The sequence below is a fragment of the Heterodontus francisci genome, chromosome 5 (genome assembly GCF_036365525.1).
Source record: "Heterodontus francisci isolate sHetFra1 chromosome 5, sHetFra1.hap1, whole genome shotgun sequence".
Taxonomy (NCBI): Eukaryota; Metazoa; Chordata; class Chondrichthyes; order Heterodontiformes; family Heterodontidae; genus Heterodontus; species Heterodontus francisci.
Genome location: NC_090375.1, coordinates 64,432,611 through 64,458,557, shown reverse-complemented (window position 1 = coordinate 64,458,557; position 25,947 = coordinate 64,432,611). Strand labels below are relative to the sequence as shown.

General features: G+C 45.0%; 1 protein-coding gene across 1 annotated transcript; it reads right to left on the bottom strand.

Moving 5' to 3' along the window:
• Positions 1 to 1,168: 1,168 nt before the first annotated feature.
• uqcrb (ubiquinol-cytochrome c reductase binding protein) lies at positions 1,169 to 19,615 on the bottom strand. Its single transcript, XM_068031555.1, has 5 exons — positions 19,527 to 19,615; positions 4,589 to 4,660; positions 3,547 to 3,713; positions 2,716 to 2,817; positions 1,169 to 1,573 (listed from the first exon to the last, which is right to left on the bottom strand). Exons 1-4 carry the CDS (start codon positions 19,543 to 19,545, stop codon positions 2,740 to 2,742), a joined length of 336 nt encoding a protein of 111 aa, XP_067887656.1. The 5' UTR covers positions 19,546 to 19,615; the 3' UTR covers positions 1,169 to 1,573; positions 2,716 to 2,739.
• Between the last annotated feature and the right edge of the window lie 6,332 nt (positions 19,616 to 25,947).

Here is a 25,947-nt window from a genome sequence, read left to right as displayed (position 1 = left end):
TTTGGCATAACACTCCTGTCAGGAAAACATGCAATGCTGAATAAGGATCTTTAATTCATCGGTTGAAAACCTACATTAAACTTTTAAAGAGGAACTTTTAAAATGCAACTTCTAAAAAAAACTAGCAGCTAAGATGGGCACCACAATTTGCATTGAAATACCTCACATTCCAAGGCATCGATGTGAAGACGCATGTCAGAAAGCTCCCATCCAGGACAATAGCTTGAACTGTTGAGTAAATTATCTAGTATCACCCTCACTAGCAAGACATTCAAAACCATCTTGGAACATTCACTAGTGGAGACGTACCTCCAGGGAGTAAACATTGAAACAATACCACCGGAGAGAGATTTGGCATTCTTAAACTTTGGACCTCATTAAAGTAAAAAAAAAAACTACTGAAACAATCATGTGATCGTCTGTCCATCTCTGTGAAAACTTGGGAGTTTCCTCTGGACACTGCAGACAAGCTTTGAGAGCTAACCAATGCAGGACCCTGGTGGGGCTGTCTCTCTCTCTCTCTCTCCAGATAACATTGCAAGTTTCGAAACCTGTCTGAGACAGCGGAACATCCAAGTCTACCACTGTTACAGACAGAGAACCCGGGGGAGAAAGCCACTTAACATCACTGTCTCCAAGAAAAACTTGAACCAGGTGGAGCAGCTGCAAGTGTACTAAAACCAGCCAGAGACTTCAGAACCACAAATTCAGCTGGAAGACAACTGAATTACCAGACCCCACAGACTGTGTATTAATTGTTCTGGACTCTAATCCAACCAAACTCCTCTTCATCACTCTGTAACCCATTTGTGTGTGAGATTCTCGTGTGCGTGTGTATATGCGCGCGTACGTGTGAAAGTTGGAGTGTAGATTATTTTCACTTAGATCGGGATTTGACGTTAAGTACAATAAACTAACTTCTTTCTTGTCTAAACTCCAGAAAACCAGTCCCATTGTTTCTTTTATGATCATAGCACACAAAGGGTTAAACATTCACTGAATTGGTAAACACATCCACTGTTTAAGAAGGAATAAACCTGTTGCAGTCAAACAAGGAGGGACAAGAGGGGAACCTTTCAACCCCTCCTCACCTAACAGTAACACTCCTGATCTTGAGACTCCCAACTCATGGCAAACAATGCCACTGGAGATCTGCCAGTAGATTAAAAAATGTCTTTAATATTTATTAAATTGGTAAAGTGTAAATTATATTGCTTCTTGGTTTACAAGTCTAACAAAGTAAAAATAAATTAAAAGTCATTCCCAAGAAAGTTGGCAGGGTCATTGTTGAGTATATAGCATGATTTCTTTCTATATTAGGTGGGAGAAAAATAATGGCCTGAATTTTTCTATCAGTGGTGAAGCATGGGCGCTCATCACTGAGCTTGAAGAAAGCTGCGCTAAGAGATCTAGCGATCTCTGCGACAAGAACTTTAACTCTCAAAGTGCTATTGATTGTAGCATTCTTCAATAGGAATCCACAGCATCAAGCTGCAGTGATGTCATCAACTTGTCCAAGCAGCCAATCACATTAAGGAATTCTCACAGCCTTCCAATCAGGAACTGAAAAACACTAATAATCAAATCACTTTAAAAAAATTTTAAGAGAGCAAAATAAAGATTAGAACATACACATGGAGTTAAGGTAGAAAAGGAAATATGTACAAACTTAAGTTTTTTAAAAATCAAATAATTAATCATAATGGAAGCATTTAACAATATTCCACAAATATAAAATTATTTTTTCAGGGTCACATCAGTTGTTCCAAATCAACTGATTTTGCTGATTGCCAGCTTGGCGTTGGAGGGGAAATGCAGTGGTGGGTTTGGCCCACGGCTCAACCTGTGCCAGAGTAGTGAACAACAGACCACAACCTAAGGATTTCTGTGTTAATCTGCGCTTGCATTAAATCCTGAAGTTTCAGTCAGATTCAGAGGGGTTATGATGACAAATACTGATGGTTCGCTTGTCAAAAAAGGCATGGCTTCACAATTGTAACTTGGCTAAAAATGCAAGTTGCAATTTTGCATAAAATGTTCATTATTTTCTTAAGTGAGCAGATACTAACTATGCAATGCAAGTTTACTTCCCATTAGTCAAGCATGCACAAATGAGGGCAAAACTTTATTTTACTTGCAATTTATTTTTAAATATACATAATTACTTCTATCATGGGCGGCACAGTGGCGAGCACCGCAGCCTCGCAGCTCCAGCGACCCGGGTTCGGTTCTGGGTACTGCCTGTGCGGAGTTAGCAAGCTCTCCCTGTGCCTGCGTGGGTTTCCACCAGGTGCTCCGGTTTCCTCCCACAGCCAAAGACTTGCAGGTTGATAGGTTATTTGGCCACTGTAAATTGCCCCTAGTGTAGGTAGGTGGTAGGAGAATTGAGGGAAGGTGGGGATGTGGTAGGGAATATGGGATGAATGCAGGATTAGTATAAATGGGTGGTTGATGGTTGGCACAGACTCGGTGAGCCGAAGGGCCTGTTTCAATGCTGTATCTCTCTATGACTCTATGGGCAATTTAACTCATGTAATTAGAAAATGAGTTTTAAATTATTACTTCTGCACACAAACAAAACACATTGTTTTTCTACAGTTTAACAGCACATTTATTTTTTGAAGGGCATCTGTTATCCTGGCTGCTGCCAAAAGCTAATAACAAAAGAATGGGTATTAAATTTGCATGGGTAGATATTAACAAGGAATCAAATACCAAGTCAAAAATTAAACCAGCAAATCACTTCTTATTCCATTCTTCTTTTTCCCTTCGTTCGCAGATAACTTCTTTAAGGTACGGTTCTAGGTAGCGCATATCCTGGAACAAAAAAAAACCTGTTCTATTCAGGCTATCAATTATAAATGCAAAATCAGTGTCTCATATCTAATTGCATAGCTATTTAGATAAACAACCGTCATCTTTATTCTTTTAAGGGATGTTCAACAAAGAATTTCATAGGGTAGATGTAGAGATGATGTTTCCACTTGAGGGAAAGACCAAAACTAGGGACCATAAATATAAGATAGTCACTAATAAATACATTAGGGAATTCAGGAGAAATTTCTTTACCCAGGAAGTGGTAAGAATATGCAAATCGCCAACACAAGGAGTAGTTAAGGCGAATAGCATGACACATTTAAGCGCAAGATCGATAGGAATAGATTATCCTGATAGGGTTAAATGAAGAGGGTGGGAAGATATCAGTGTGGCATAAACCTGTATTATCATAAACCTGTTGGGCCTAATGGCCTGTTTCCAAGCTATACATTCTATGTAATGACTGCTCAGTGATGAGTTCCTGCAGCATGGAGCCCAGACCTTTCTCCATAAGGGGCTGGAGAAAGACAAGATAGGCAAGTCAGCCTCTACTGCTCATGGGCACATCTAAGCAAGTGTTTGGCAGGTGCCTGGGTTTAAAGTCAACTGTCCAGGCACCATGTATGGCTGACGAGACCAAAAATCATCAGTGCAGTGGAAGGAGGAACAGGGAAGAAAACCCTATTGCAGTAAAGATTCCCCCTCAGTCAGCACCAATGCTCAACTTACCTGCTCATATTTTGTCCACATATCTTTTGGAAGGATTTGATGCTTCATGCTCAAATCCAAAGCTCTTTTAATGCGGAACATTCTATCATTGTAAAGGTTTTCAGGCAACCTCCTCACAGCCTCTTTCACATCATCATTTTCATACAGTGTGTCATCCCGCATGAGTCCTGGAACAAAAACATACTTAATGTACTTATCACATTTGTGGTAAATTCTAAAAATGTAATTTCCTAGATGTTATTTCTTTAAAACAAGAAAGCACCAGTACTGAAGCAGAATTAGCTTGCAGGACCAGGAAGGATAATGGATAACGAAAGCAGATCATAAGTAGAAACTGGTTAAGCCATGTTTAAAGGTTGTGTTTTGTGGTTGGCAGGTCTCCAGCAGACTATTTCAAGTTGTAGATTTTGCTTTCCTTCAGTTATTGGGGGTGGGGGAGACTGATGTTCAAAAAAAAAATAGCACCATGGTAGAAACCATATACATCCACAAAGGGGGGCGGGGAGCAAAAACAAAAGACAGACAGTTACCATTGCTCCCAATGGTGGCTCAGAAGGATACTGACAGATGGCTCGGAAGAGATTATAGGATACATTGTGTTACTGGGCTATTAATCCAGAGAATGCAACTTCAAATCCCACCATAGCTGTTTGAGACTTTGAATTGACTTTTAAAAAAATCTGCAGTGTGTACTACCTACAGAATGCACTGCAGCAACTTACCATTCTTCACTAGCAACTCCTAAACCTGCAACCTCCACCACCAAGAAGGGGAGCAGGCACATGGGAACACTATCAACTCAAGTTCTCTTCCAAGTTTTTCACCATCCTAACTTGGACATGAAACGCCATTTCTTCATTGTTGTTGGGTCGCAAGTTCACCATGCTAACCGCGTGGGTTCAAGATAGCGGTTCACTACCAGCTTCTCAAGGGCAATTAGGGATGGGCAATAAGTACTGCCCATGCCAGCGACACCTATATTCCGAGAATGAAAAAGAAAATCTGGAAGAAAAGAATCAAAGAGAATAAAACTAAAACTTACCATATTTGTTGAACCCTGCAGCATTATAGTACCACTTTTGAAATTTCTGAAGCAAACTGCTTGTTGCTTTGACTAGGGGAAGGAAAAAGTACAAAATATGTTACTCTCCTACGGAAGGAAAACTCAAAATTAGATGACCAAATTTTGGAAAAAAATTATTCCTTATTCTTTGATTTAAGCTCAATATATACAGAAATAATCATTGGAAAATCACCTAACCAGACTGCCGTTCCTTAAATCTGTTCTTAAGATTTGGCAAGGCAGCATTTATTGCTGTTGGTTTGGGATTTCTGAACACATCTTTGCATAAAAATGATTTGGGGATAGGTTATACTTAAGGGTTTTAAAATAAAAGTAAATTTAGGGCTCACCCCAAAGTAGGTAGCACTCTCACACTCAGAAAGTTGTGGGTTTAGCTCCACTCCAGGGACTTGTACACAAAATCCAGGCTAACACTCTAGTGCTGCATTGTTGGAGACGTTATCTTTTGGATGTAACATTAAACCAAGGCCCTGTCTGATTTCTCAAGTGTGGATAAAAGATCCTATGGCAGTATTTTGAAGAGATGGGGAGTTCTCACTGCAGTCTTGACCAAAATTTACCTCTGAACCAACATCACTAAAAAAGATTATCTAGTCATTACCACATTCCGGTTTGTGGGAACTTGCTATGTGCAAGTTGGCTGCTGTGTTTCCTATTTTGCAACACTTCTAAAGTACTTCATTGGCTGTAAAGTACTTTGGGACAGTCCGAGACTGACAAAGCAGGTAAATTAATGCAAGTCTTACTTTATTACAGGTTTAAAAAAAGACAAGCTACAGCTTCTAAGACAGAGGGAGGGCGTGAGGCTCCAAAATTGCCATTATACAGGAAATATCTGTTTTCAGTCACTCCGGCTCAGTTATTGAGCTGGAGTACGAGTTACAGACACCCCGAAACATAAGGGAGCGGGAAGGAATTTCAGGATAGCTCTATCTAGAACATGGTCACACGTCAGAGAAAGGCACAGTTCCAGGGAAAGGAGAGTGTAACTGTTAGGGAGCAGGATAGCAGGGACTTAGGCGAGGTCAAGCAGGAGGTCCCATGGACACTGGTCCTTTCCAACAGGTACGATGTACTGGCTACCCATGAGGACAAGGAGAAAGACGAAGACTGTGGGAAGGACAACCACAACGCTGACACCGTGGCCAAGAAGGTTTTCTAGGGTGGGAATGGAGGCAGAGCAAAGAGCAGAATTGAAATGTGGTAAAGATAGGAGATTCTATAATTAGGGGGACAGATAGCACCCTCTGCAGCAACAAATATGAATTCCATAGGGTGTGTTGCCTACCAGCTGCCAAGATAAGGGATATCTTGTGCCAGCTGGAGGTGTATTTGGAAAGGGAGGGGGATAATCCAGCTATTGTACTCCATATCGGAACAAACGACATGTAGGAACAGGAAGGTCGTCATGCTGAAGGAATATCAGGAGTTAAGAGATAAATTAAAAAAAGAGGACCTCAAGGCTAATAATCTCTGGTTTATTGCCTGAGCCACGTGCGAGTTGGCATACAGTCAGATCAGTAGAATTAACGTGTTTAAAAGGGTGGTGTGGGAAAGAGGGGGTCACTTTCATGGGACAACGGCATCAGGACTGGAATAGGAAGGAGCTGTACCAAGAGGATAGACTCCACCTGAACTGAGATGGGACAGGTGTCCTAGCAGAAAGGGTAAATAAGGAGGGTTTAAAAGGCTTTGCACGAGTAAGACAGGGGAACACATCTCCAGGAACTGAAAGCATCCCAAATATAAACAAAACATGGAAGGAGAAACATGGAACAGGAGTACAAAAAAATGGTTAAAAATAAAGCAAGTGAGACTGCTATTAAAAAGGAGTTAAACTGCCTGCACAACAATTCACATAGTGTCTGTAACTAAACAGGGGAACTGGAGCCAAATAATACGTTGCAAGAAATCAGATATAGTAGGAATTACTGAAACAAGGCTATAGAAAAATCAGGTCTGGGAATTAAACATTGTAGGGTATAACATTTCAGAAAGATAAAGGGAGAAAAGGGGGAGATGAAGTAGCTGTAGCTATTAGGGAAAATATAAAGGCAGTAGACAGAAGTGACACAGATAAAAGCAAGACAGAAACAGAAACAAAATGGACGGCGATAAAAGATAATAAAAGACCAATCACTAAGATGTGTAGCCTACAGACCACTTAATAGTTGAAAGAGGTGGAGGAAGAAATATGCAAACATAATTACACTGAACAGCTGCAGAGCACCCTGGGGGGGGGGGGGGCGGGCAGTGGGGGGAGAGTGAACAGTCAGCAGTCGTGGTCCACATTGGTATCAATGACATAGGCAAGAGGAGGGATGTGGTCCTGCAGAAATGGTTTAGTGAGCAAGGTAACAAATTAGCAAGCAGGACCTCAAAAGTAGTAATCTCCAGATTACTCCCAGTACCACATGCAAATGAGTATAGAAACAGCAGGATATTGTAGATGAATGCATAGCTGGAAAGATGGTGCAGGAGGGAGGGCTTTAGATTCCTGGGACACTGGGACTAGTTCTAGAGAAGGTAGGACCTGCACAGGCTGGGCAGATTGCGCCTGAACATAGCTGGGATAAATTTTCTTGCGGGGCAATTTGTTAGTGCTATTGGGGAGGGTTTAAATTAATTTGGCAGGGGTGTGCGAACCAGGAGGAAGTATCAGAGAGGAATACCAAGTGCACAGAATACTGGCAGAGATAGATAACACTAGAGTAGGGAATAGAAAGTTATTAGGTGGGGTTGGAATAAGAGAGAAAGTAATAAATTCCAAAACAGGGTTAATGTGCATGTATATGAATGCACAGAGTGTTGCTAATAAGATTGGTGAGTTACAGGTGCAGATTGACATGTGGAATTATGATGTGGCTATAATGGAGATCTAATTCAAAGAAGGGCAGGACTAGGTGTTAAATATTACTGGATACATGATGTTTAGGAAAGATAGGAAAGTGGGGGGGGGGGGGGGGAAAAGGGGAAGGGGTGGTAGTATTGAAAAAGAGAGTGGTATTGATTAAGGAGAGCATTGCAGTGCTGGAGAAAAAGGATGTCCCAGAGAAGTCGAGGACAGAATCAATTTGGCTAGAGCTAAGGAACAAAATAGGTGCAGTTACATTGCTCGGTGTTGTCTATAGGACATCAAGTAGTGGGAAGGAGGCAGATGAGATGCAAGGAAATTAAAGAGAAGTGCAAAAATTATAGGGTCGTTATAATGGGGGACTTTAATTATCCAAACACAGACTGGTATAGTAGTAGTGCAAAGGGCAGTGAGGGGTAAGAGTTCCTAGAGTGTGTTCAGGAAAATTTTCTACAGCAGTATGTTTCTAGTCCAATGAGAAAGAAGGCACTGCTAGACCTGGTTCTTGGGAACGAGGTGGGCCAAGCAAATCAAGCTTCAGTAAGAGAATATTTAGGGGATAGCGATCATTGCATCATAAGGTTTCAGCCCAATGGATATGGTCAGAGAATATGGAGTCAGGGGCAAACAGCAGAATGGAAAACTAGCTGGCTTCAAGACAGAAAGTAGAAGGTAAGGGTAAAAGGTAGTTATTCAAAGTAGAAGGTAGGAAGTCATGCTCCACAAGGATCAGTACTGGGACTAGTATTGTTCACAATTCATAGTAATGATTGAGACTTTGGAATCACAATTTCTAAATTTGCAGATGACAACAAATTTGGTGGTGGTGGGGGGTGGAGTGTGAGGAGATAATCAATAATGAGGAGGACTGCAAGAAACGACAAGTTATTAACAAACTTGCCGAATCTGCATATTTTGGCAAAAGAATTTCAATATCGACAAATGCAAGGTATTGCATTTTGGCAAGAAAAATAAGGAGGTTGCATTTTACCTAGAAAATAAGGTAGACACAGAAGTATTCAATGAATGGCCTGACACTGGGAAGTTCCAAGGAACAAAGGGACCTTGGCATGTTTGTCTATAGATCTCCGAAGGCAGAAGGGCAGGTTAATAGGGTGGTGAAAAAGGCATATGGGACACTTGCCTTTATCAATCGAGGCATAGATTACAGAAACAGGGAGGTCATGTTGGAGTTGTACAGAACTTTGGTAAGGCCACAGCTGGAGTACTGTGTGCAATTCTGGTCGCCACATTATAGGAAGGATGTGATTGCATTGGAGGGCGTGCAGAGGCGATTCACCAGGATGTTGCCTGGGATGGAACATTTAAGCTATGAAGAGAGGTTGGATAGGCTTGGGTTGTTTTCGCTGGAGCAGAGAAGACTGAGGGGTAACTTGATCGAGGTGTACAGGATTATGAGGGGCATGGACAGGGTGTATAGGGAGCCGCTGTTCCCCTTAGTTGAAGGGTCAGTTACGAGGGGTCACAAGTTGAAGGTGAAGGGCGGGAGGTTTAAGGGGGATTTGAGGAAGAACTTTTTTACCCAGAGGGTGGTGACGGTCTGGAATGCCCTGCCTGGGAGGGTGGTAGAGGCGGGTTGCCTCACATCCTTTAAAAAGTACCTGGATGAGCACTTGACTCGTCATAACATTCAAGGCAATGAGCCAAATGCTGGCAAATGGGATTAGGTAGACAGGTCTGGTGTCTTTAATGCATCGGTGCAGACTCGATGGGCCGAAGGGACTCTTCTGCATTGTATTATTCTGTGATTCTGTGACTGGGAGTACAAATACACATAGTAGTGGTACAGGTTAACAAGGACATAAAATAGCAAACTAAGCAGAAGGGCTTATTTTTAGAGGGACAGAATTGAAAAGTAAAGAAGTTATGCTAAACTTGTATCAAACTTTGGTCAGATCACACCTAGAGTACGACATACAATTCTGGTCGCCATATTATAAAAAAGATATAGGGACACTGGAGAGAGTGCAAAAAGGATTTATAAGGATACCAGGAATGTGGGAATATACCTATCAGAAGAGGTATATCAGGCTTCCCTGGCAGGGGAAGAAACCATGATCAGTGGCCTTTGATCCTGTTCCAGGTAGGTTTTGAGTAAAATGGCTGTAATCAATTCTAGAGCTTCAGGCCAGGGAGTGCCTAACACTGTTCGGGTCGTGGTGAAGGATAGTGAAGGAGGTGCAACTGTTGACCGTACCTTCTTATTGACTGCTGCGGATTCTAAGTTGCGGACATCTTCTGCCTGCAGGACTTCCCCAGCAGTGGATATTTTGACGTGACGTTCAAGAACATGGGATGCATCGAGTTCCTGAAGGTCTTCAAGAAGAAGGGAAACCAGGCGCCGCTGTCGATCCTCACAGTGGAGCCACTCTTCACGCTGCCGTCACAACGTGACCGGGTAGTGACAATTCACCTCTATAACCCCCACGTTCCTGTTGTGGATATACTCACCTTCCTCGCCAGGTACGTCGAGGTGGCCGGGAGCAGCACTGATGTCAAGGACCCATTTGGGATTTGGACCAGCAAGCAGCAGGTCAAGGTGACCTTGAAGGTCGATGCCAACGGAGCCATCATCCATCCTCCCTCCAGCTTCGCTATTGGGGGAAGTCGAGGCTTCTTGGTCTATGCGGGGCAGCCCAGAGTTTGTCGCATCTGTGGCAAATCTGATCATGTGGCAGCTAACTGCAGCACAGTCGCCTGCAAGAACTGCAAGAAGGAAGGCCAACAGACCAAGGACTGTAAGTAGAGTAAGTGCTGCAACCTGTGCGGTGAAGCAGGGCACCTCGACAAAACCTGCCCCAAACGCTGCCTCAGTTATGCTCAGGCGGCAAGGTCCAAGGAAAGGCCAGGAGAAGGAACGGTGAATGCATCTGGTGCCGGGAAGGAGATAAGCAACCCTCGCCGCAGCAAGGAAAGTCTACCTGAGAAGCAGAAGAAAGGGGAGGCAGCTGAAACCAGCGACCCAACACCAACCCTGTGCCCGGAAACCCCTCCTCTACAGACAGAATCAATGGAGGAGGCAGCAGATGGACAAACTGGTCAGTGGCAAGTGGCACAAAGGAAAACCACAAAGAAAAAACCTCCAAAAAAAGGAACAGGCCACCATCCAAACCAGTGGCAAGAGCAGGCTACCGTCTGAGACATGCGCAGCATTAAATCCACTATGCGATGTGTTTCAATCTTGGACTACCTTGCCAAGGTCAAAGCCGATCTGCTGTTCTGGCAGGAGTGTGGAATACAACGCCTCAGCACCTACAGGCAATGGTTGCAATGGTGGTCCCACGGGCCATTGATCTGGTCAGGAGTTAATGATTCCTGTTCCTCCAGCCTGGGTATTCTGCTGCGGGGAGGTAACTTCACCATCTCCGAAGTTAAGGATGTGGTGGGCGGTCGCCTCCTCGGAGCAGATGTAACATACAACAATGCTCTGCTCTGGTTGATCAATGTGTACGCCCTGGTTCAATGCAGTGAGCGGCTGACCATCTTCCAGTAGCTCTCACTGCTGTTGGCGACGTCCAGGCCGGTCATTCTAGGCGGTGACTTCAACTGCATCATTGATGCAGCTGGACGATCCGGCTGCGACAGCAAACTGGACACTGCGTCCAGATTCCTAATGGAAACAGTAAAAGATGCCAAGCTGCACAACGTCTTCAGCAAACCTGCAGACGGAGCGCAGCGTAGATGCACCTGGTCAAGATCGGATGGGTCTGCCCGTTCCAGAATTGACTTCCTGTTTGCGTCCCGTGCTGTCACGGTCGGATCCACCGACCTCAAGCTGGTGTTCTTCTCTGAAAATTGCCTCTTACTGGCCAACTGTCACTTACAGGATGACCAGCGGGTTGGCAGGGGGACATGGAAGCTCAATGCTACACTGCTGACCCCAGAGAACGTTAAGGAACTCAAAAGGGATTACAAAGGTTGGAAAACCGTGAAACCCCTCGGAGTCTCCAGTTCACTGGTGGGAGGTGATCAAGGAGATCAAGAGGTTCTTTATCTTCAAAGGTGTTCAGAGGGCGACAGAGACACACAGGGAAATGTCCCGACTCCAGAAAAGAATGCAAAATCTGCTCCGGCTGCAGTCGATGGGGGTCGAGGTCAAGGAGGATCGCCAAGAGGTGAAAAGCCAGCAGGCCTCGCTCTTTGCCATGGAGGGCTCCAAGATCATCTTCTGGTCCACAGTCCGCTCCGTTGAGCAGGAGGAGATGTGCTCGCGTTACTTCTTCCAAAAAGGTACACAGAGAGAGCTCTGCGATCTGCAGCCTGAAGGAAGAGGATGGCTTAGTAACGTCTTAGTAAGTCCGACTTACTAAGGATCAGCAAATCCTCTTATGCTGGGCTGTACGATGTGAAGCCCACGGACAGCACGGCTTCCCAGTCTTTCCTGTCATCTATCACAGAGGTCTTAAATGACAGCATGAGGGAGAGACTGGACAAACCGCTACTCTGGATGAGCTGACAAACGTCATCAGGTCCTTCGAGATGAGTAAAACTCCCGGAAGCGACGGCTTACAGGTTGAGTTGTATTCGTCTCTGTGGGACTGGGTCGGCCCAGACCTGCAGGAAGTATACGAGAGTATGCTTCTGGCCGGCAGCATGTCAGAATCCAAGAGGTAAGGCATCATCACCCTCATCTACAAGCGGAAGGGGGGGGGGGGGGGGGGAGACGAAAATCTGAAATTGGCGGCCCATCTCACTGCTTAATGTTGACTACAAGATTCTGTCCAAAGTCATCGCCAGTCGTGTCAAGTCTGCTCAGGAGTTGCTGATTCACCACCAGACCTGCACTGTACCCGGCAGGAAGATCTCTGATAGTCTCGCGCTACTCAGGGATACGATCGCCGATGTATGGGACAGGAGGGTGGACACCTGCCTCATCAGCCTGGACCAGGAGAAGGCTTTTGACAGGATATTGCACACCCACATGATGGACGTGCTTTCCAAAATGGGGTTTGGGGAGGGAATCTGCAATTGGATTAAACTGCTCGACACAAACCTCAGTAGCGCAGTCTCAATCAATGGGTGGGAATCAGAAAGTTTCCCGATCCAATCTGGAGTTAGACAGCACTGTCCTCTCTCCCCTGTCTTGTTTGTTTGCTGGATCGAACCTTTTGCTGAGTCTATTAGGAAGGATGCGAGCATAAGAGGGGTGACAATCCCAGGCAGCGGAGGCACTCAGGTAAAAATCTCCCTGTACATGGATGACGTCACTGTCTTCTGCTCGGATCCGCTGTCCATTCGCAGACTGATGAGCAACTGCGACCAGTTAGAATTGGCATCAGGAGCCAAAGTTAACCATGGCAAGAGCAAGGCCATGTTCTTTGGGAACTGGACTGACCGATCCTTTGTCCCCTTCACCGTCAGGTCAGACTACCTGCTGGGGATATGGTTCGTAACGGCCGGGGCGTGCGCCAAAATCTGGAAGGAGCGAGTAGCCAGGGTACACCATAAACTGTGCATGTGGGAGCAGCGATCTCTCCATTGTGGGTAAGAATCTGGTCATCAGGTGCGAGGCACTCACGTTGTTGCTGTATCTGGCGCAAGTCTGGCCCATACCCCACTCCTGCGTCGTGGCAGTCACCCGAGCCATTTTCCGCTTTATCCGGGGATCTAAAATGGACCGGTCCGGAGGGACATGATGTTCGAACCTCTGTATCAGGGCGGGAAAAATGTACCCAACGTCGCCCTCATCATGATGACCACCTTCATGTGCGGCTGCATCAAGCTGTGTACAGCCCTAGTACGCAAACTCCAAGTGTCACCACATGCTGAGGTTCTATCTGTCCCGGTGTTGCGAAGGATGGGTCTGGTCACATTGCCGCAGAATGCTCCATCCAGTTGGACCGTGCCGTACCTATCCTTCGTGGGAAAGATTCTGCAGGAAAACACCTTTGACCACCAATCCATCAGGCAGTGGTCTGCATAGAATATCCTCAAGGCCCTACAGGAAAAGGAGATGGTGGATCCGGTCAGATGGTTCCCTGAGCAGACTGCCTAAGTCATTTGGCAGAATGCCTCATCACCAGAACTTTCAAACAAGCACCAAGATGTGGCTTGGCTGGTGGTGAGAAGGGCCCTCCCCATCAGATCCTTCCTGCACGCCCTGAGTCTCGCCCCCTCCTCACGCTGCTCTTGAGGTGGCTGCGGTGGGGAAGAGACAGTTGCCCAACTCCTTCTGGAATGTATCTTTGCAAAGCAGGTGTGGAAAGAGATGCAGTGGTTTTTGTCGAGGTTCATCCCAAGCAGCTCTGTAACACAGAAGTCTGTGCTCTACGGGCTGTTCCCAGGGACGCACATCGAGACAAACGTCAACTGCTGTTGGAGGACCATCAATTGGGTGAAAGACGCCCTTTGGTCTGCCCGAAACTTGCTGGTCTTCCAGCGCAAAGAGTTGTCCACGACCGGTTGTCGCAGACTGGCACCTTCCAAGGTCCAGGACTAGGTGCTGAGGGATGCACTAAAGCTTGGTGCAGTCGCTGTAAAGGCTCAATGGAGAAAGGTCCTGTGTAAGGTCCTCCCACCAAAGTGAACTGAGGGGCTAGACCCATGGGAAACCCCTCAGGCTGTATACACCAAATATGGGTTTGCTGTAAAATGTACAGACCCTTCTTCAGAAGGGTCACTGACCTGAAACGTTAACTCTGCTCCTCTCTCCACAGATGCTGCCAGACCTGCTGAGTATTTCCAACATTTCTTGTTTTTATTTCAGATTTCCAGCATTCGCAGTATTTTGCTTTTATTTTAGTGATCTTTAAAATTCTTAAAGGTTTTGATAGAGTGGATACAGAGAGGACTTTTCCACTTGTGTGGAAGAGCAAAACTAGAGGCATCAAGATAGTCATCAAAAAATCAAATAGGCAATTCAGAAGAAACTTCTTTACCCAGAGTGTGGTGAGAATGTGAAACTCGCTACTAGACGGAATGGTTGAAGTGATTATAAGTGCATTTAAAGGGAGGCTAGACAAGCATATGAGGGAGAAAAGAATAGAGGGTCATGCTGATAGAATTAGAAGAGGAAAAACAGGAGAAGGCTGGAGTGGAGAACAAACACCAGCATGGACTGGTTGGGCTAAAAGGATATGTAGCAAAAAGACAAGCCAATGTAATTCTATGTAATGTCTATGTAAGCAATTTTTATATGTCTCAGATGGCCTAGCAAAACACCCAGTTTGTGATGGAAGCCACACCAGCCAAAATGAGACATATCAATTTTGTCTTTTGGAACATTAATTTGAACTGTTACTGGACTTTTAATAACTTGTTTAAAAAGACCACAATAGTGGCTGAAAACATGGCTGCACATTTGCATTGAGAGACAGTTGAATGGAGAGACAATGGGAGTGCCTCCCTGATTCAATTAGCCAGATGGATTTTGTCAAGTGATGATCAAGAGACAGTGAGAGTCATTGAGCCAGCATTCCACCCCCAGCCTCACTGCCCACCGCCCCCAAAACTGAGTGTGTCTGGTAAGCTTGGTGGAATCCACAAATCTTGCAGGCGAGGCTGCTCCACGTGAGGAGCAAGTCACATGACTAACCTGCTGGCCAACTTGGGGTTTTTTGAATTGTGCCTGACACAGAACAGTTTGTGAAGAGACTGTAACTGAACTTCAAGAAGAGAGCATCTCTCTCTCTCATGCAAGGTTCCAGGGACCCACTGAAGTAACTTAAGCCTCAAGATAGAAGACCAGTGAAACAAGTTTGAACGTTTACACTGGGCCCCAATGAAAACTGCAAGACTTAACTTCAATCAAAGACTGCACATCCAATCCAAAACCAGTAACTAAATTTAATTTACTACTTTAAACCTTCCCCCCCCCCTTTAATTCTTTCTTCTCCGGTCTCTATTAGCGTGTGTTTATCGCACATGCATGCTAGCATGGTCGCGTCATGTATTTTTAGTTGTTTTAACTGAACTAGAGTCATAAGTTGATAAGCTTACACCTTTCTTATTTAAATCTGAGAAAACCTGTCTGGTTGCTTTCTTTACAATTACAATTAGAGAGCAGTGAGCAAGGACTCACTGAGGGAAGCTAAAAACACTGAAAAATTAAACCCTTTTGCGGCCAAACTCACCTCCTGACTCCCCAAAGCCTGTCCATCTACAAGGTGTAAGTCAGGAGTGTGATGGAATACTCTCTACTGGCCTGGATGGGTGCAGCTCCAACATCACTCAAGAAGCTCGACAACATCCAGGACAAAGCAGCCTGCTTGATTGGCGCTCCATTCACTCCCTCCACCACCGACGCATAGCGGCAGCAGTGTGTACCATCTACAAGATGCACTGCAGCCATGCACCGAGGCTCCTTAGACAGCACCTTCCAAACCCCTGGCCTCTACCAACTAGAAGGACAAGGGTAGCAAATGCATGGGAACACCACCACCTTCAAGTTCCCCTCCAAGTCACACCATCCTGACTTGGAACTATATCGCCGTTCCTTCACTGTTGCTGGGTCAAAATTATGGAACTCCCTTCCTAACAGCACTGTGGGTGTACCTATCCAACATGGACTGCAACGGTTCAAGAAGGCAGCTCACCACGACCTTTTCAAGGGCAACTAGGGATGGGCAATAAATGCTGTCTAGTCAGCGACGCCTACATCCCATGAATGAATATATTTTTAAAAATAGAATGATATGAACCATTGTGCCTGTGGCAGTTCTTTGAAAGAGCTATTCAATTAGTCCCACTTCCCTGCCCTTTCCTCATAGTCCTGCAAATCTTTCCTCTTCAAATATTTATTAAATTCCCTTTTGAAAGTTATTGAATCTGCTTTCAAGATGTTGGTTTCCAACCCGCCCCTTTAACCCATAATCACGCAGTTTCAATCGTCATCGCGACATCACTGATGATGTTAATAGTTACTTTTAAGATTGGACGGGTCTTTGCACCCTCACATGTAGTTTAAATTTACATGCACACTATCAACAGGATAGGCTACAAAGTCTTTACTGGATAGAACAGGCATGGTAATACAACACTGACAACTTCTTTCAGTCGTCATTGGCAACAGTGTTGCCACTAGACGTGAGTAATCTCCAGATTACTCCCAATGTCACTCTCTAGTGAGTATAGGAATAGTAGGTTAAGACAGATTACCACGTGTCTGCAGAAACGGCACAACAGGAATGGCTTGAGATTCCTGGGACAATGGGACTATTTCTGGAGCATTAGGAATCTGTTTAAGGTGGATGGGTTGCACCTCCACAGAGCTGGGACTAATATTCTCATGGGAAGACTGTCTAGTACTGTGGGATATGGTTTAAATTAATTTAACAGGGGAATGGGCACCAGGATTAAACATTAGAGAGGAGAAACAAGGTGCACAGAAGACAGGGAGAGGCAATTAGCACTAGAGTAAAGAATAATTCAGAACTAGGAGGGATCAGAAGGGGGCAAATAATGTGCGTAAATAAAGTTGGCGAGTTGCAGGTACAAGTCGCCATATGGAACTACAATATAGTGGTACCAACAGATCGGGTTCAAACAATGGGAGGATTGAGAACTTAATATTCCTGCTTAACAGGTATTTAAGAAAGGGGCTGACAGTATTGATCAAAGAACCTATTTTAGCACTGGAGAGGGATGGTGTAGCTGAGAGGTCTAAGACAGGATTGATTTGGTTAAAATTAATAGATGCTGTTACAATACTGGGTGTATACTACAGGCTACCAAATAGTAGGAAGGAGATAGGGGAGCAAATTTACAGGAAAATTACAGAAAGATGCAAGAACTACAGAGCAGTGATAATGGGGGCCTTTAATTATCCTAAAAAAGACCAGGATAACAACAGCATAAAAGGCAAAAGGGGAGGAATTCCTGAAATGTGTACACGAGAACTATCTTGATCAGCGTGATTCTAGCCCAAAAAGGAAGGGAGTAGTGCTGGATCTAGTGGAGCATGTTTCAGTAGGTGTGTGTTTGGGAACTATCATCAGGCTTAGAATAGCTATGGAAAAGGTCAAGGAATAATCAATGATAAAAATACTTAAGGGATATGGAGATCAGGCAGGACGGTGGAGCTGAAGTTGAGGATCAACCATGATCTTACTAAGTGACATAGCAGGTTCAAAGGGATGTATGGCCTACTCTTGCTCCTATTTATGTTAACAGGAGGAGATCTAACTTTAGTGAATTGAAAATGGATCTGGCTCAGGTGGATTGGAATCAAAAACTAGTGGGAAAGACAGTAATTAAGCAATGGGAGGCCTCCGAAGAGATGATGGTTCAGGTAGAGTAGGCACATTCGTATAATGGACAAAAGGTCTGCACAGCTAATTAGCATGTGGAAAAGTATGGGCTAAAAAATGAAAGCCAGCACAGATTTGTTAAATGCAAAACATGTTTGACTAACTTGATTGAGTTCTTTGATGATGTAACGGAGAAGCTTGATGATTGAAGTATTGCAGTTGGTGTGCATGTGGACTTTCAAAAGACGTTTGCAGGTTGATAGGTAAATTGGCCATTATAAATTGTCACTAGTGTAGGTAGGTGGTAGGGAAATATAGGGACAGGTGGGGATGTTTGGTAGGAATATGGGATTAGTGTAGGATTAGAATAAATGGGTGGTTGATGTTCGGCACAGACTCGGTGGGCCGAAGGGCCTGTTTCAGTGCTGTATCTCTAATCTAAAAAAAAAAAACGTTTGACCGCAGAATAGGCACATTAGCAAAATTAAAGGGGCAGTGGCAACATGGATACAAAATTGGCTAAGGAACAGAAAGCAGAGAGGAATGGCATTTTTCAGATTGGAGGGAAGTATACAGTGGTGTGCCCCAGGGGTCAGTTTTAGGACCACTGTTCTTTTTGATATATATCAATGATCTGAACCTGTATGTACAGAGCATAATTTCTAAGACTACAGATCACACAAAACTCAAATGTAGTAAACAATGAGGAAAGTAACAGACTTTAGAAGACATAGATTGTTGAGATGGGCAGATACATGGCAGATGAAACTTAACACAGTAAGATGTGGTGATACATTTTAGTAGGAAAAGCAATGAGAGGAAATATGAAACAAAATGGTACAATTTAGGGTTGCAAGAACAAAGTATCTGGGGAATGTATGTGCACACATCTTTGAAGGCAGCAGCATAAGTTGAGAAAGCTGTTAAAAAAAAAAGCAGGATCCTTGTTTTTGATAAAACAATGGTTAGACCTTAGCTGGACTATTGTGTTTAAATTTGGGCACCACACTTTAGGAAGCGTGTCAAAGCCTTAGAGAGGATGCAGAAGAGGTTTACTGCAATTTACCAGGAATGAGGGGCTTCACTTACATGGAGACACAGGAGAAGCTGCAGTTGCTCTCAGAGAAGATTGAGAGCAGATTTGATACATATGTTCAAAATGAAGAGTTTTGATAGAGTAAAGGAGAAACTGCTTGGAAGGCAGTAACCAGGGGACTCAAAGTTAAGGTGATTGGCAAAAGAACCAGAAGTGACACAAGGGAACATTTTTATGCGAGTAATCATCTGAATGCTCTATTTGAAAGGGTGGTGGAAGTAGATTCAATAACTTTCAACAGATAATTGGATAAATGCTTGAAGGAGAAAAATCTGCAGATCTATGAGGTAAGAACGGGATGCTTTGTCAAAGAGCCAACAGAAATACGATGAGCCGAGTGACCTCCTTCTGTGCTGTATCAATGATTCTTGTCCTGAATTCCGCCCGGGTCACCTTGAAGACGACAGGCGTGATATAAAATCAAGTTTTTCCTTTCCTCTCCACCTCTAGGTCTCAATGTCAGAGAGCCACAGGCCTCAAGTCGGTAGCCACTGCTGCCCCGAGAGCAGTCACCGTCCCCAGGGTGGACCTCAGCCCAGGTTGAGCTCAAATAGTCGACAGATACTTCCAACCCCACATCCCCTTCAGGGCCAGCCCGAGGTCGAGAAGCACCCCCACCAACATCGGCTGTGCACCGCCCAACAGCACGAAAACCGCACAGGAACAGATGCCGGTTTGACCATGACCGAACCCTCCCTCCAACGCCCGAAACGGCGGAAAAAAACCATCAGCTCTCACCTGGAGCTCTCGCCGCCATCTTCCTCGTCAGTGTCCAATGCGCCGCACTCAGCGTCTGACGTCACGAAACAATCAGCGCGCGAGATGGAATATGATTCTGTGACGTACTGCGTGCTCGAGATAGAACGCAAATACGTATTGCGTGCGCATGATCAGCATAGCTTTTACTGAAAGTGAGCAGGCAGTGAAACTAGTGGCGGAGCCTGGTCTTATAGAACATAGAACAGTACAGGCCCTTCGGCCCACGATGTTGTGCCGAACCTTTAACCTACTCTAAGATCAAACTAACTACCTACCCTTCAGTCTACTATCATCCATGTACCTATCCAAGAGTCGCTTAAATGCTCCTAATGTATCTGCTTCTACTACCACTGCTGGCAGTGCATTCCACGCCCCCACCACTCTCTGTGTAAAGAACCGACCTCTGACATCTCCCCGAAACCTTTCTCCAATCACCTTAAAATTATGCCCCCTGGTGATAACCCTTTCCACCCTGGGAAAAAGTCTCTGACTATCCACGCTATCTATGCCTCTCATCATCTTGTACTCCTCTATCAAGTCACTTCTCATCCTTCGCTCCAATGAGAAAAGCCCTAGCTCCCTCAATCTTTCTTCGTAGGACATGCCCTCCAGTCCAGGCAGCATCCTGGTAAATTTCCTCTGCACCCTCTCTAAAGCTTCCACATCCTTCCTATTAATGAGGCGACCAGAACTGAACACAATATTCCAAGTGTGGTCGAACCAGGGCCTTATAGAGCTGCAGCATAACCTCGCGGCTCTTAAACTCAATCCCCCTGTTAATGAAAACCAACACACCATACGCCTTCTTAACAACCCTATCAACTTGGGTGGCAACTTTGAGCGATCTATGGACATGGACCCCAAGATCCCTCTGTTCCTCCACACTACCAAGAATCCTGTCTTTAAGCCTGTATTCCGCATTCAAATTCGACCTTCCAAAATGAATCACTTCACACTTTTCCAGGTTGAACTCCATCTGCCACTTCTCAGCCCAGCTCTGCATCCTGTCAATGTCCCGTTGCAACCGACAACAGCCTTCCACACTATCCACAACTCCAGCAACCTTCGTGTCATCGGCAAACTTGCTAACCCAGCCTTCCACTTCCTCATCCAAGTCATTTATAAAAATCACAAAGAGCAGAGGTCCCAGAACAGATCCTTGTGGAACACCACCGGTCACCAAGCTCCATGCTGAATACTTTCCATCTACTACCACCCTCTGTCTTCTATGGGCCAGCCAATTTTGTATCTAGACAGCCAACTTTCCCTGTATCCCATGCCTCCTTACTTTCTGAATGAGCCGACCATGGGGAACCTTATCAAACGCCTTTCTAAAATCCATATACACCACATCCATTGCTCTTCCTTCATCAATATGTTTTGTCACATCTTCAAAGAATTCAATAAGGCTTGTGAGGCATGACCTGCCCCTCACAAAGCCATGCTGACTGTCTCTAATCAAACCATGCTTTTCCAAGTAATCATAAATCCTGTCTCTCAGAATCCTCTCCAATAATTTGCCCACTACCGACGTAAGACTGACTGGTCTATAATTCCCAGGGTTATCCCTATTCCCTTTCTTGAACAAGGGAACAACATTTGCCACCCTCCAATCATCCGGTACTACTCCAGTGGACAGTGAAGACGCAAAGATCATCGCCAAAGGCGCAGCAATCTCTTCCCTCGCTTCCCGTAATATCCTTGGGTATATCCCGTCTGGCCCCGGGGACTTATCTGTCCTCATATCATTCAAAATTTCCAGCACATCCTCCCTCTTAACCTCAACCTGTTTGAGCATATCAGCCTGTTCCATGCTGTCCTCACAAACGACCAGGTTCCTCTCACTAGTGAATACTGAAGCAAAGTATTCATTTAGGACCTGCCCTACCTCCTCCGACTCCAGGCACAAGTTCCCTCCACTATCCCTGATCGTCCCTACACTCACTCTGGCCATCCTCTTGTTCCTCACATAAGTGTAGAACGCCTTGGGATTTTCCTTAATCCTACCCGCCAAGACTTTTTCATGTCCCCTTCTAGCTCTCCTAAGTCCATTCTTCAGTTCCTTCCTGGCTACCTTGTAACCCTCTAGAGCCCTGTCTGATCCTTGCTTCCTTCTTCCTCTTGACTAGCTGTTCCACATCTCTTGTCATCCAAGGTTCCTTCACCCTACCATCCCTTCCCTGCCTCATCGGGACAAACCTATCCAGCAGTCACAGCAAGTGCTCCCTAAACAACCTCCACATTTCTGTCATGCATTTCCCTGAGAACATCTGTTCCCAATTTATGCTCCCCAGTTCCTGCCTAATAGCATTGTAATTCCCCCTCCCCCAATTAAATATTTTCCCATCCCGTCTGCTCCTGTCCCTCTCAATGACTATAGTAAAGGTCAGGGAGTTGTGATCACTATCACCGAAATGCTCTCCCACCGAGAGATCTGCCACCTGGCCTGGTTCGTTGCCAAGCACCAAGTCCAACATAGTCTCCCCTCTAGTCGGCCTATCTACATATTGAGTCAGGAAACCTTCCTGGACACACCTGACAAAAACTGCTCCATCCAAACTATTTGCACTAAGGAGGTTCCAATCAATAGTAGGGAAGTTGAAGTCACCCATGACAACAACCCTGTTACTTCTGCACCTTTCCAAAATCTGCCTCCCAATCTGTTCCTCCATGTCTCTGCTGCTATTGGGGGGGTCTATAGAAAACTCCCAACAAAGTGACTGCTCCTTTCCTGTTTCTGACTTCCACCCACACTGACTCAGTAGACAAACCCTCCTCGACGACCTCCCTTTCTGCGGCTGTGATATTATCCCTGATTAACAATGCCACTCCCCCATCTCTTTTACCTCCCTCCCTATTCCTTTTGAAACATCTAAACCCTGGAACATCCATTCCTGCCCCTGTGATATCCACGTCTCCGTAATGGCCACAACATCGTAGCTCCAAGTACTGATCCATGCTCTAAGTTCATCACCCTTATTCCTGACACTTCTTGCGTTAAAACAGACACACTTCAACCCATGATACTGGCTGGAACTTTGCCCTGTCAACTGTCTAACCTTCCTCACAGACTCTCTGCACTCTGTATCTGCCTGGTCTACAGCTACCCCATCCACTGATCCGTGGCTCCCGTTCCCATCCCCCTGCCAAACAAGTTTAAACCCTCCCGAAGAGCTCTAGCAAACCTCCCGCCCAGGATATTGGTGCCCCTCCAGTTCAGATGCAACCCGTCCTTCTTGTACAGGTCCCACCTTCCCCAGAAGGTATCCCAATGATCCACAATGGTCTTGATGTGTTTCTTTGCAACGAAGATAGCTACTGTATGGCGTCAAAGAAGTTATCACATCATTGAAATGGGGGAATAATAACAGAAAATGATGGAAATACTCAGCAGGTCTGGCAGCATCTGTAGAGAGAGAAACCGAGTAAACGTTTCAGGTCAGTGACCTTTCATCAAAACTGGCAAAGGTTAGAAAAGAACTAGGTTTTAAGCTTCCCCCAACTGTGAGCTCGTAACAAACACACTCTTTGCCTTTGTCCCAGGACAGTTTTGTTATTTAATCTCTCCTGCCCTATCACTGACCTGAAACATTAACTGTTTCTCTCTCAGCAGATGCTGCCAGACTGGTTGAGTATTTCCAGCATTTTCTGTTTTTATTTCAGATTTCTAGAATCTTCAGTATTTTGCTTCAGGGAATGGGGAATGTAGCTTTGTATTCGAGATTTCTCCACATAGTAAAGATTAACTTTCAGACTGTTGGTACTTTTATTTTGGGAAATGGTGAAATGTACAAATACAATTGGGCAGAGTGTCGAAACCATAGTCCTCCGATCACAAAATGCATCAAAGGAGAAAGAAGTATAAGCACAAAGAAAATAAAAGTTCACAACCCCAAGCAACATCATTGTCTGATGAAGACTTGCTTGAACCCATTGCACCATGTTTTCTATAGACCTCCAAATAGTTCCAGAGATGCAGAGGAAAGGATAGCAAAGATGATTCTTGACAGGAGCGAGAGTAACAGGGTAGTGGTTATGGGGGACTTTAACTTTCCAAATATTGACTGGAAATACTATAGTTCGAGTACTTTAGATGGGTCTGTTTTTGTCCAGTGTGTGCAGGAGGGCTTTCTGACACAGTATGTAGACAGGCCAACCAGGGGCGATGCCACATTGGATTTGGTACTGGGTAATGAACCCGGCCAGGTGTTAGATTTAGAAGTTGGTGAGCACTTTGGTGATAGTGATCACAATTCGGTTGGGTTTACCTTCGCGATGGGCAGGGACAGGCATATACAGCAGGGCAAGAATTATAGCTGGGGGAAAGGAAATTATGATGCGATTAGGCAAGATTTAGGATGTGTAGGATGGGGAAGGAAACTGCAGGGGATGGGCACAATCGAAATGTGGAGCTTATTCAAGGAGCAGCTACTGCGTGTCCTTGATAAGTATGTACCTGTCAGGCAGGGAGGAAGTTGTCGAGCTAGTAGTGGGAAGTTGTGTGTGGAATCGGAGGAGATAAGGGAAGTGTTAAATGAATATTTTTCGTCAGTATTTACAGTGGAGAAAGAAAATGTTGTCGAGGAGAATACTGAGATACAGACTACTAGGCTAGATGGGATTGAGGTTCACAAGGAGGAGGTGTTAGCAATTTTGGAAAGTGTGAAAATAGATAAGTCCCCTGGGCCAGATGGGATTTATCCTAAGATTCTCTGGGAAGCCAGGGAGGAGATTGCAGAGCCTTTATCCTTGATTTTTATGTCGTCATTGTCGACAGGAATAGTGCCGGAAGACTGGAGGATAGCAAATGTTGTCCCCTTGTTCAAGAAGGGGAGTAGAGACAGCCCTGGTAATTATAGACCTGTGAGCCTTACTTTGGTTGTGGGTAAAATGTTGGAAAAGGTTATAAGAGATAGGATTTATAATCATCTTGAAAAGAATAAGTTCATTAGAGATAGTCAGCACGGTTTTGTGAAGGGTAGGTCGTGCCTCACAAACCTTATTGAGTTTTTTGACAAGGTGACCAAACAGGTGGATGAGGGTAAAGCCATGGATGTGGTCTATATGGATTTCAGTAAGGCGTTTGATAAAGTTCCCCACGGTAGGCTATTGCAGAAAATACAGAAGTATGGGATTGAAGGTGAATTAGTGCTTTGGATCAGAAATTGGCTAGCTGAAAGAAGACAGAGGGTGGTGGTTGATGGTAAATGTTCATCCTGGAGTATAGTTTCTAGTGGTGTACCGCAAGGATCTGTTTTGAGGCCACTGCTGTTTGTCATTTTTATAAATGACCTGGATGAGGGTGTAGAAGGGTGGGTTAGTAAATTTGCGGATGACACGAAGGTCGGTGGAGTTGTGGATAGTGCCGAAGGATGTTGTAGGCTACAGAGGGACATAGATAGGCTGCAGAGCTGGGCTGAGAGATGGCAAATGGAGTTTAATGCGGAAAAGTGATTCACTTCGGAAGGAGTAACAGGATTGCAGAATACTGGGCTCATGGGAAGATTCTTGGTAGTGTAGATGAGCAGAGAGATCTTGGTGTCCAGGTACATAAATCCCTGAAAGTTGCCACCCAGGTTAATAGACCTGTTAAGAAGGCATATGGTGTGTTAGCTTTTATTAGTAGGGGGATCGAGTTTAGGAGCCACGAGGTCATGCTGCAGCTGTACAGAACTCTGGTGCGGCCGCACCTGGAGTATTGCGTGCAGTTCTGGTCACCGCATTATAGGAAGGATGAGGAAGCTTTGGAAAAGGTGCAGAGGAGATTTACTAGGATGTTGCCTGGTATGGAGGGAAGGTCTTACGAGGAAAGGCTGAGGGACTTGAGGTTGTTTTCGTTAGAGAGAAGGAGGAGAAGAGGTGACTTAATAGAGACATACAAGATAATCAGAGGGTTGGACAGGGTGGATAGTGAGAGCCTTTTTCCTCGGATGGTGATGGCAAACACGAGGGGACATAGCTTTAAGTTGAGGGGTGATAGATATAGGACAGATGTCAGAGGTAGTTTCTTTACACAGAGAGTAGTAGGGGCGTGGAACGCCCTGCCTGCAACAGTAGTAGACTTGCCAACTTTAAGGGCATTTAAGTGGTCATTGGATAGACATATGGATGAAAATGGAATAGTGTAGGTCAGATGGTTTCACAGGTCGGCGCAACATCGAGGGCTGAAGGGCCTGTACTGCGCTGTAATGTTCTATGTTCTATGTAGACCTTGCTGTTCTGGTGGGACTCGGGCTCAAAATGTTTCACATCTTCTGCAATGCCGATGAGTCGGCAAACATTATTGGTGAGGATAAAAGCAAAATACTGCGGATGCTGGAAATCTGAAATAAAAACAAGAAATGCTAGAAATACTCAGCAGGTCTGGCAGCATCTGTGGAGACAGAAGCAGAGTTAAACC

Bases quoted from the DNA above. Each gene is read 5' to 3' on its own strand.
- uqcrb (XM_068031555.1), bottom strand. The intron at 3,714-4,588 runs GTAAGTTTTAGT...TTTTTGTTCCAG, and splicing joins TGCAGGGTTCAACAAATATG to GACTCATGCGGGATGACACA. The intron at 2,818-3,546 runs GTAAGTTGAGCA...TTTTTGTTCCAG, and splicing joins TGTGGACAAAATATGAGCAG to GATATGCGCTACCTAGAACC.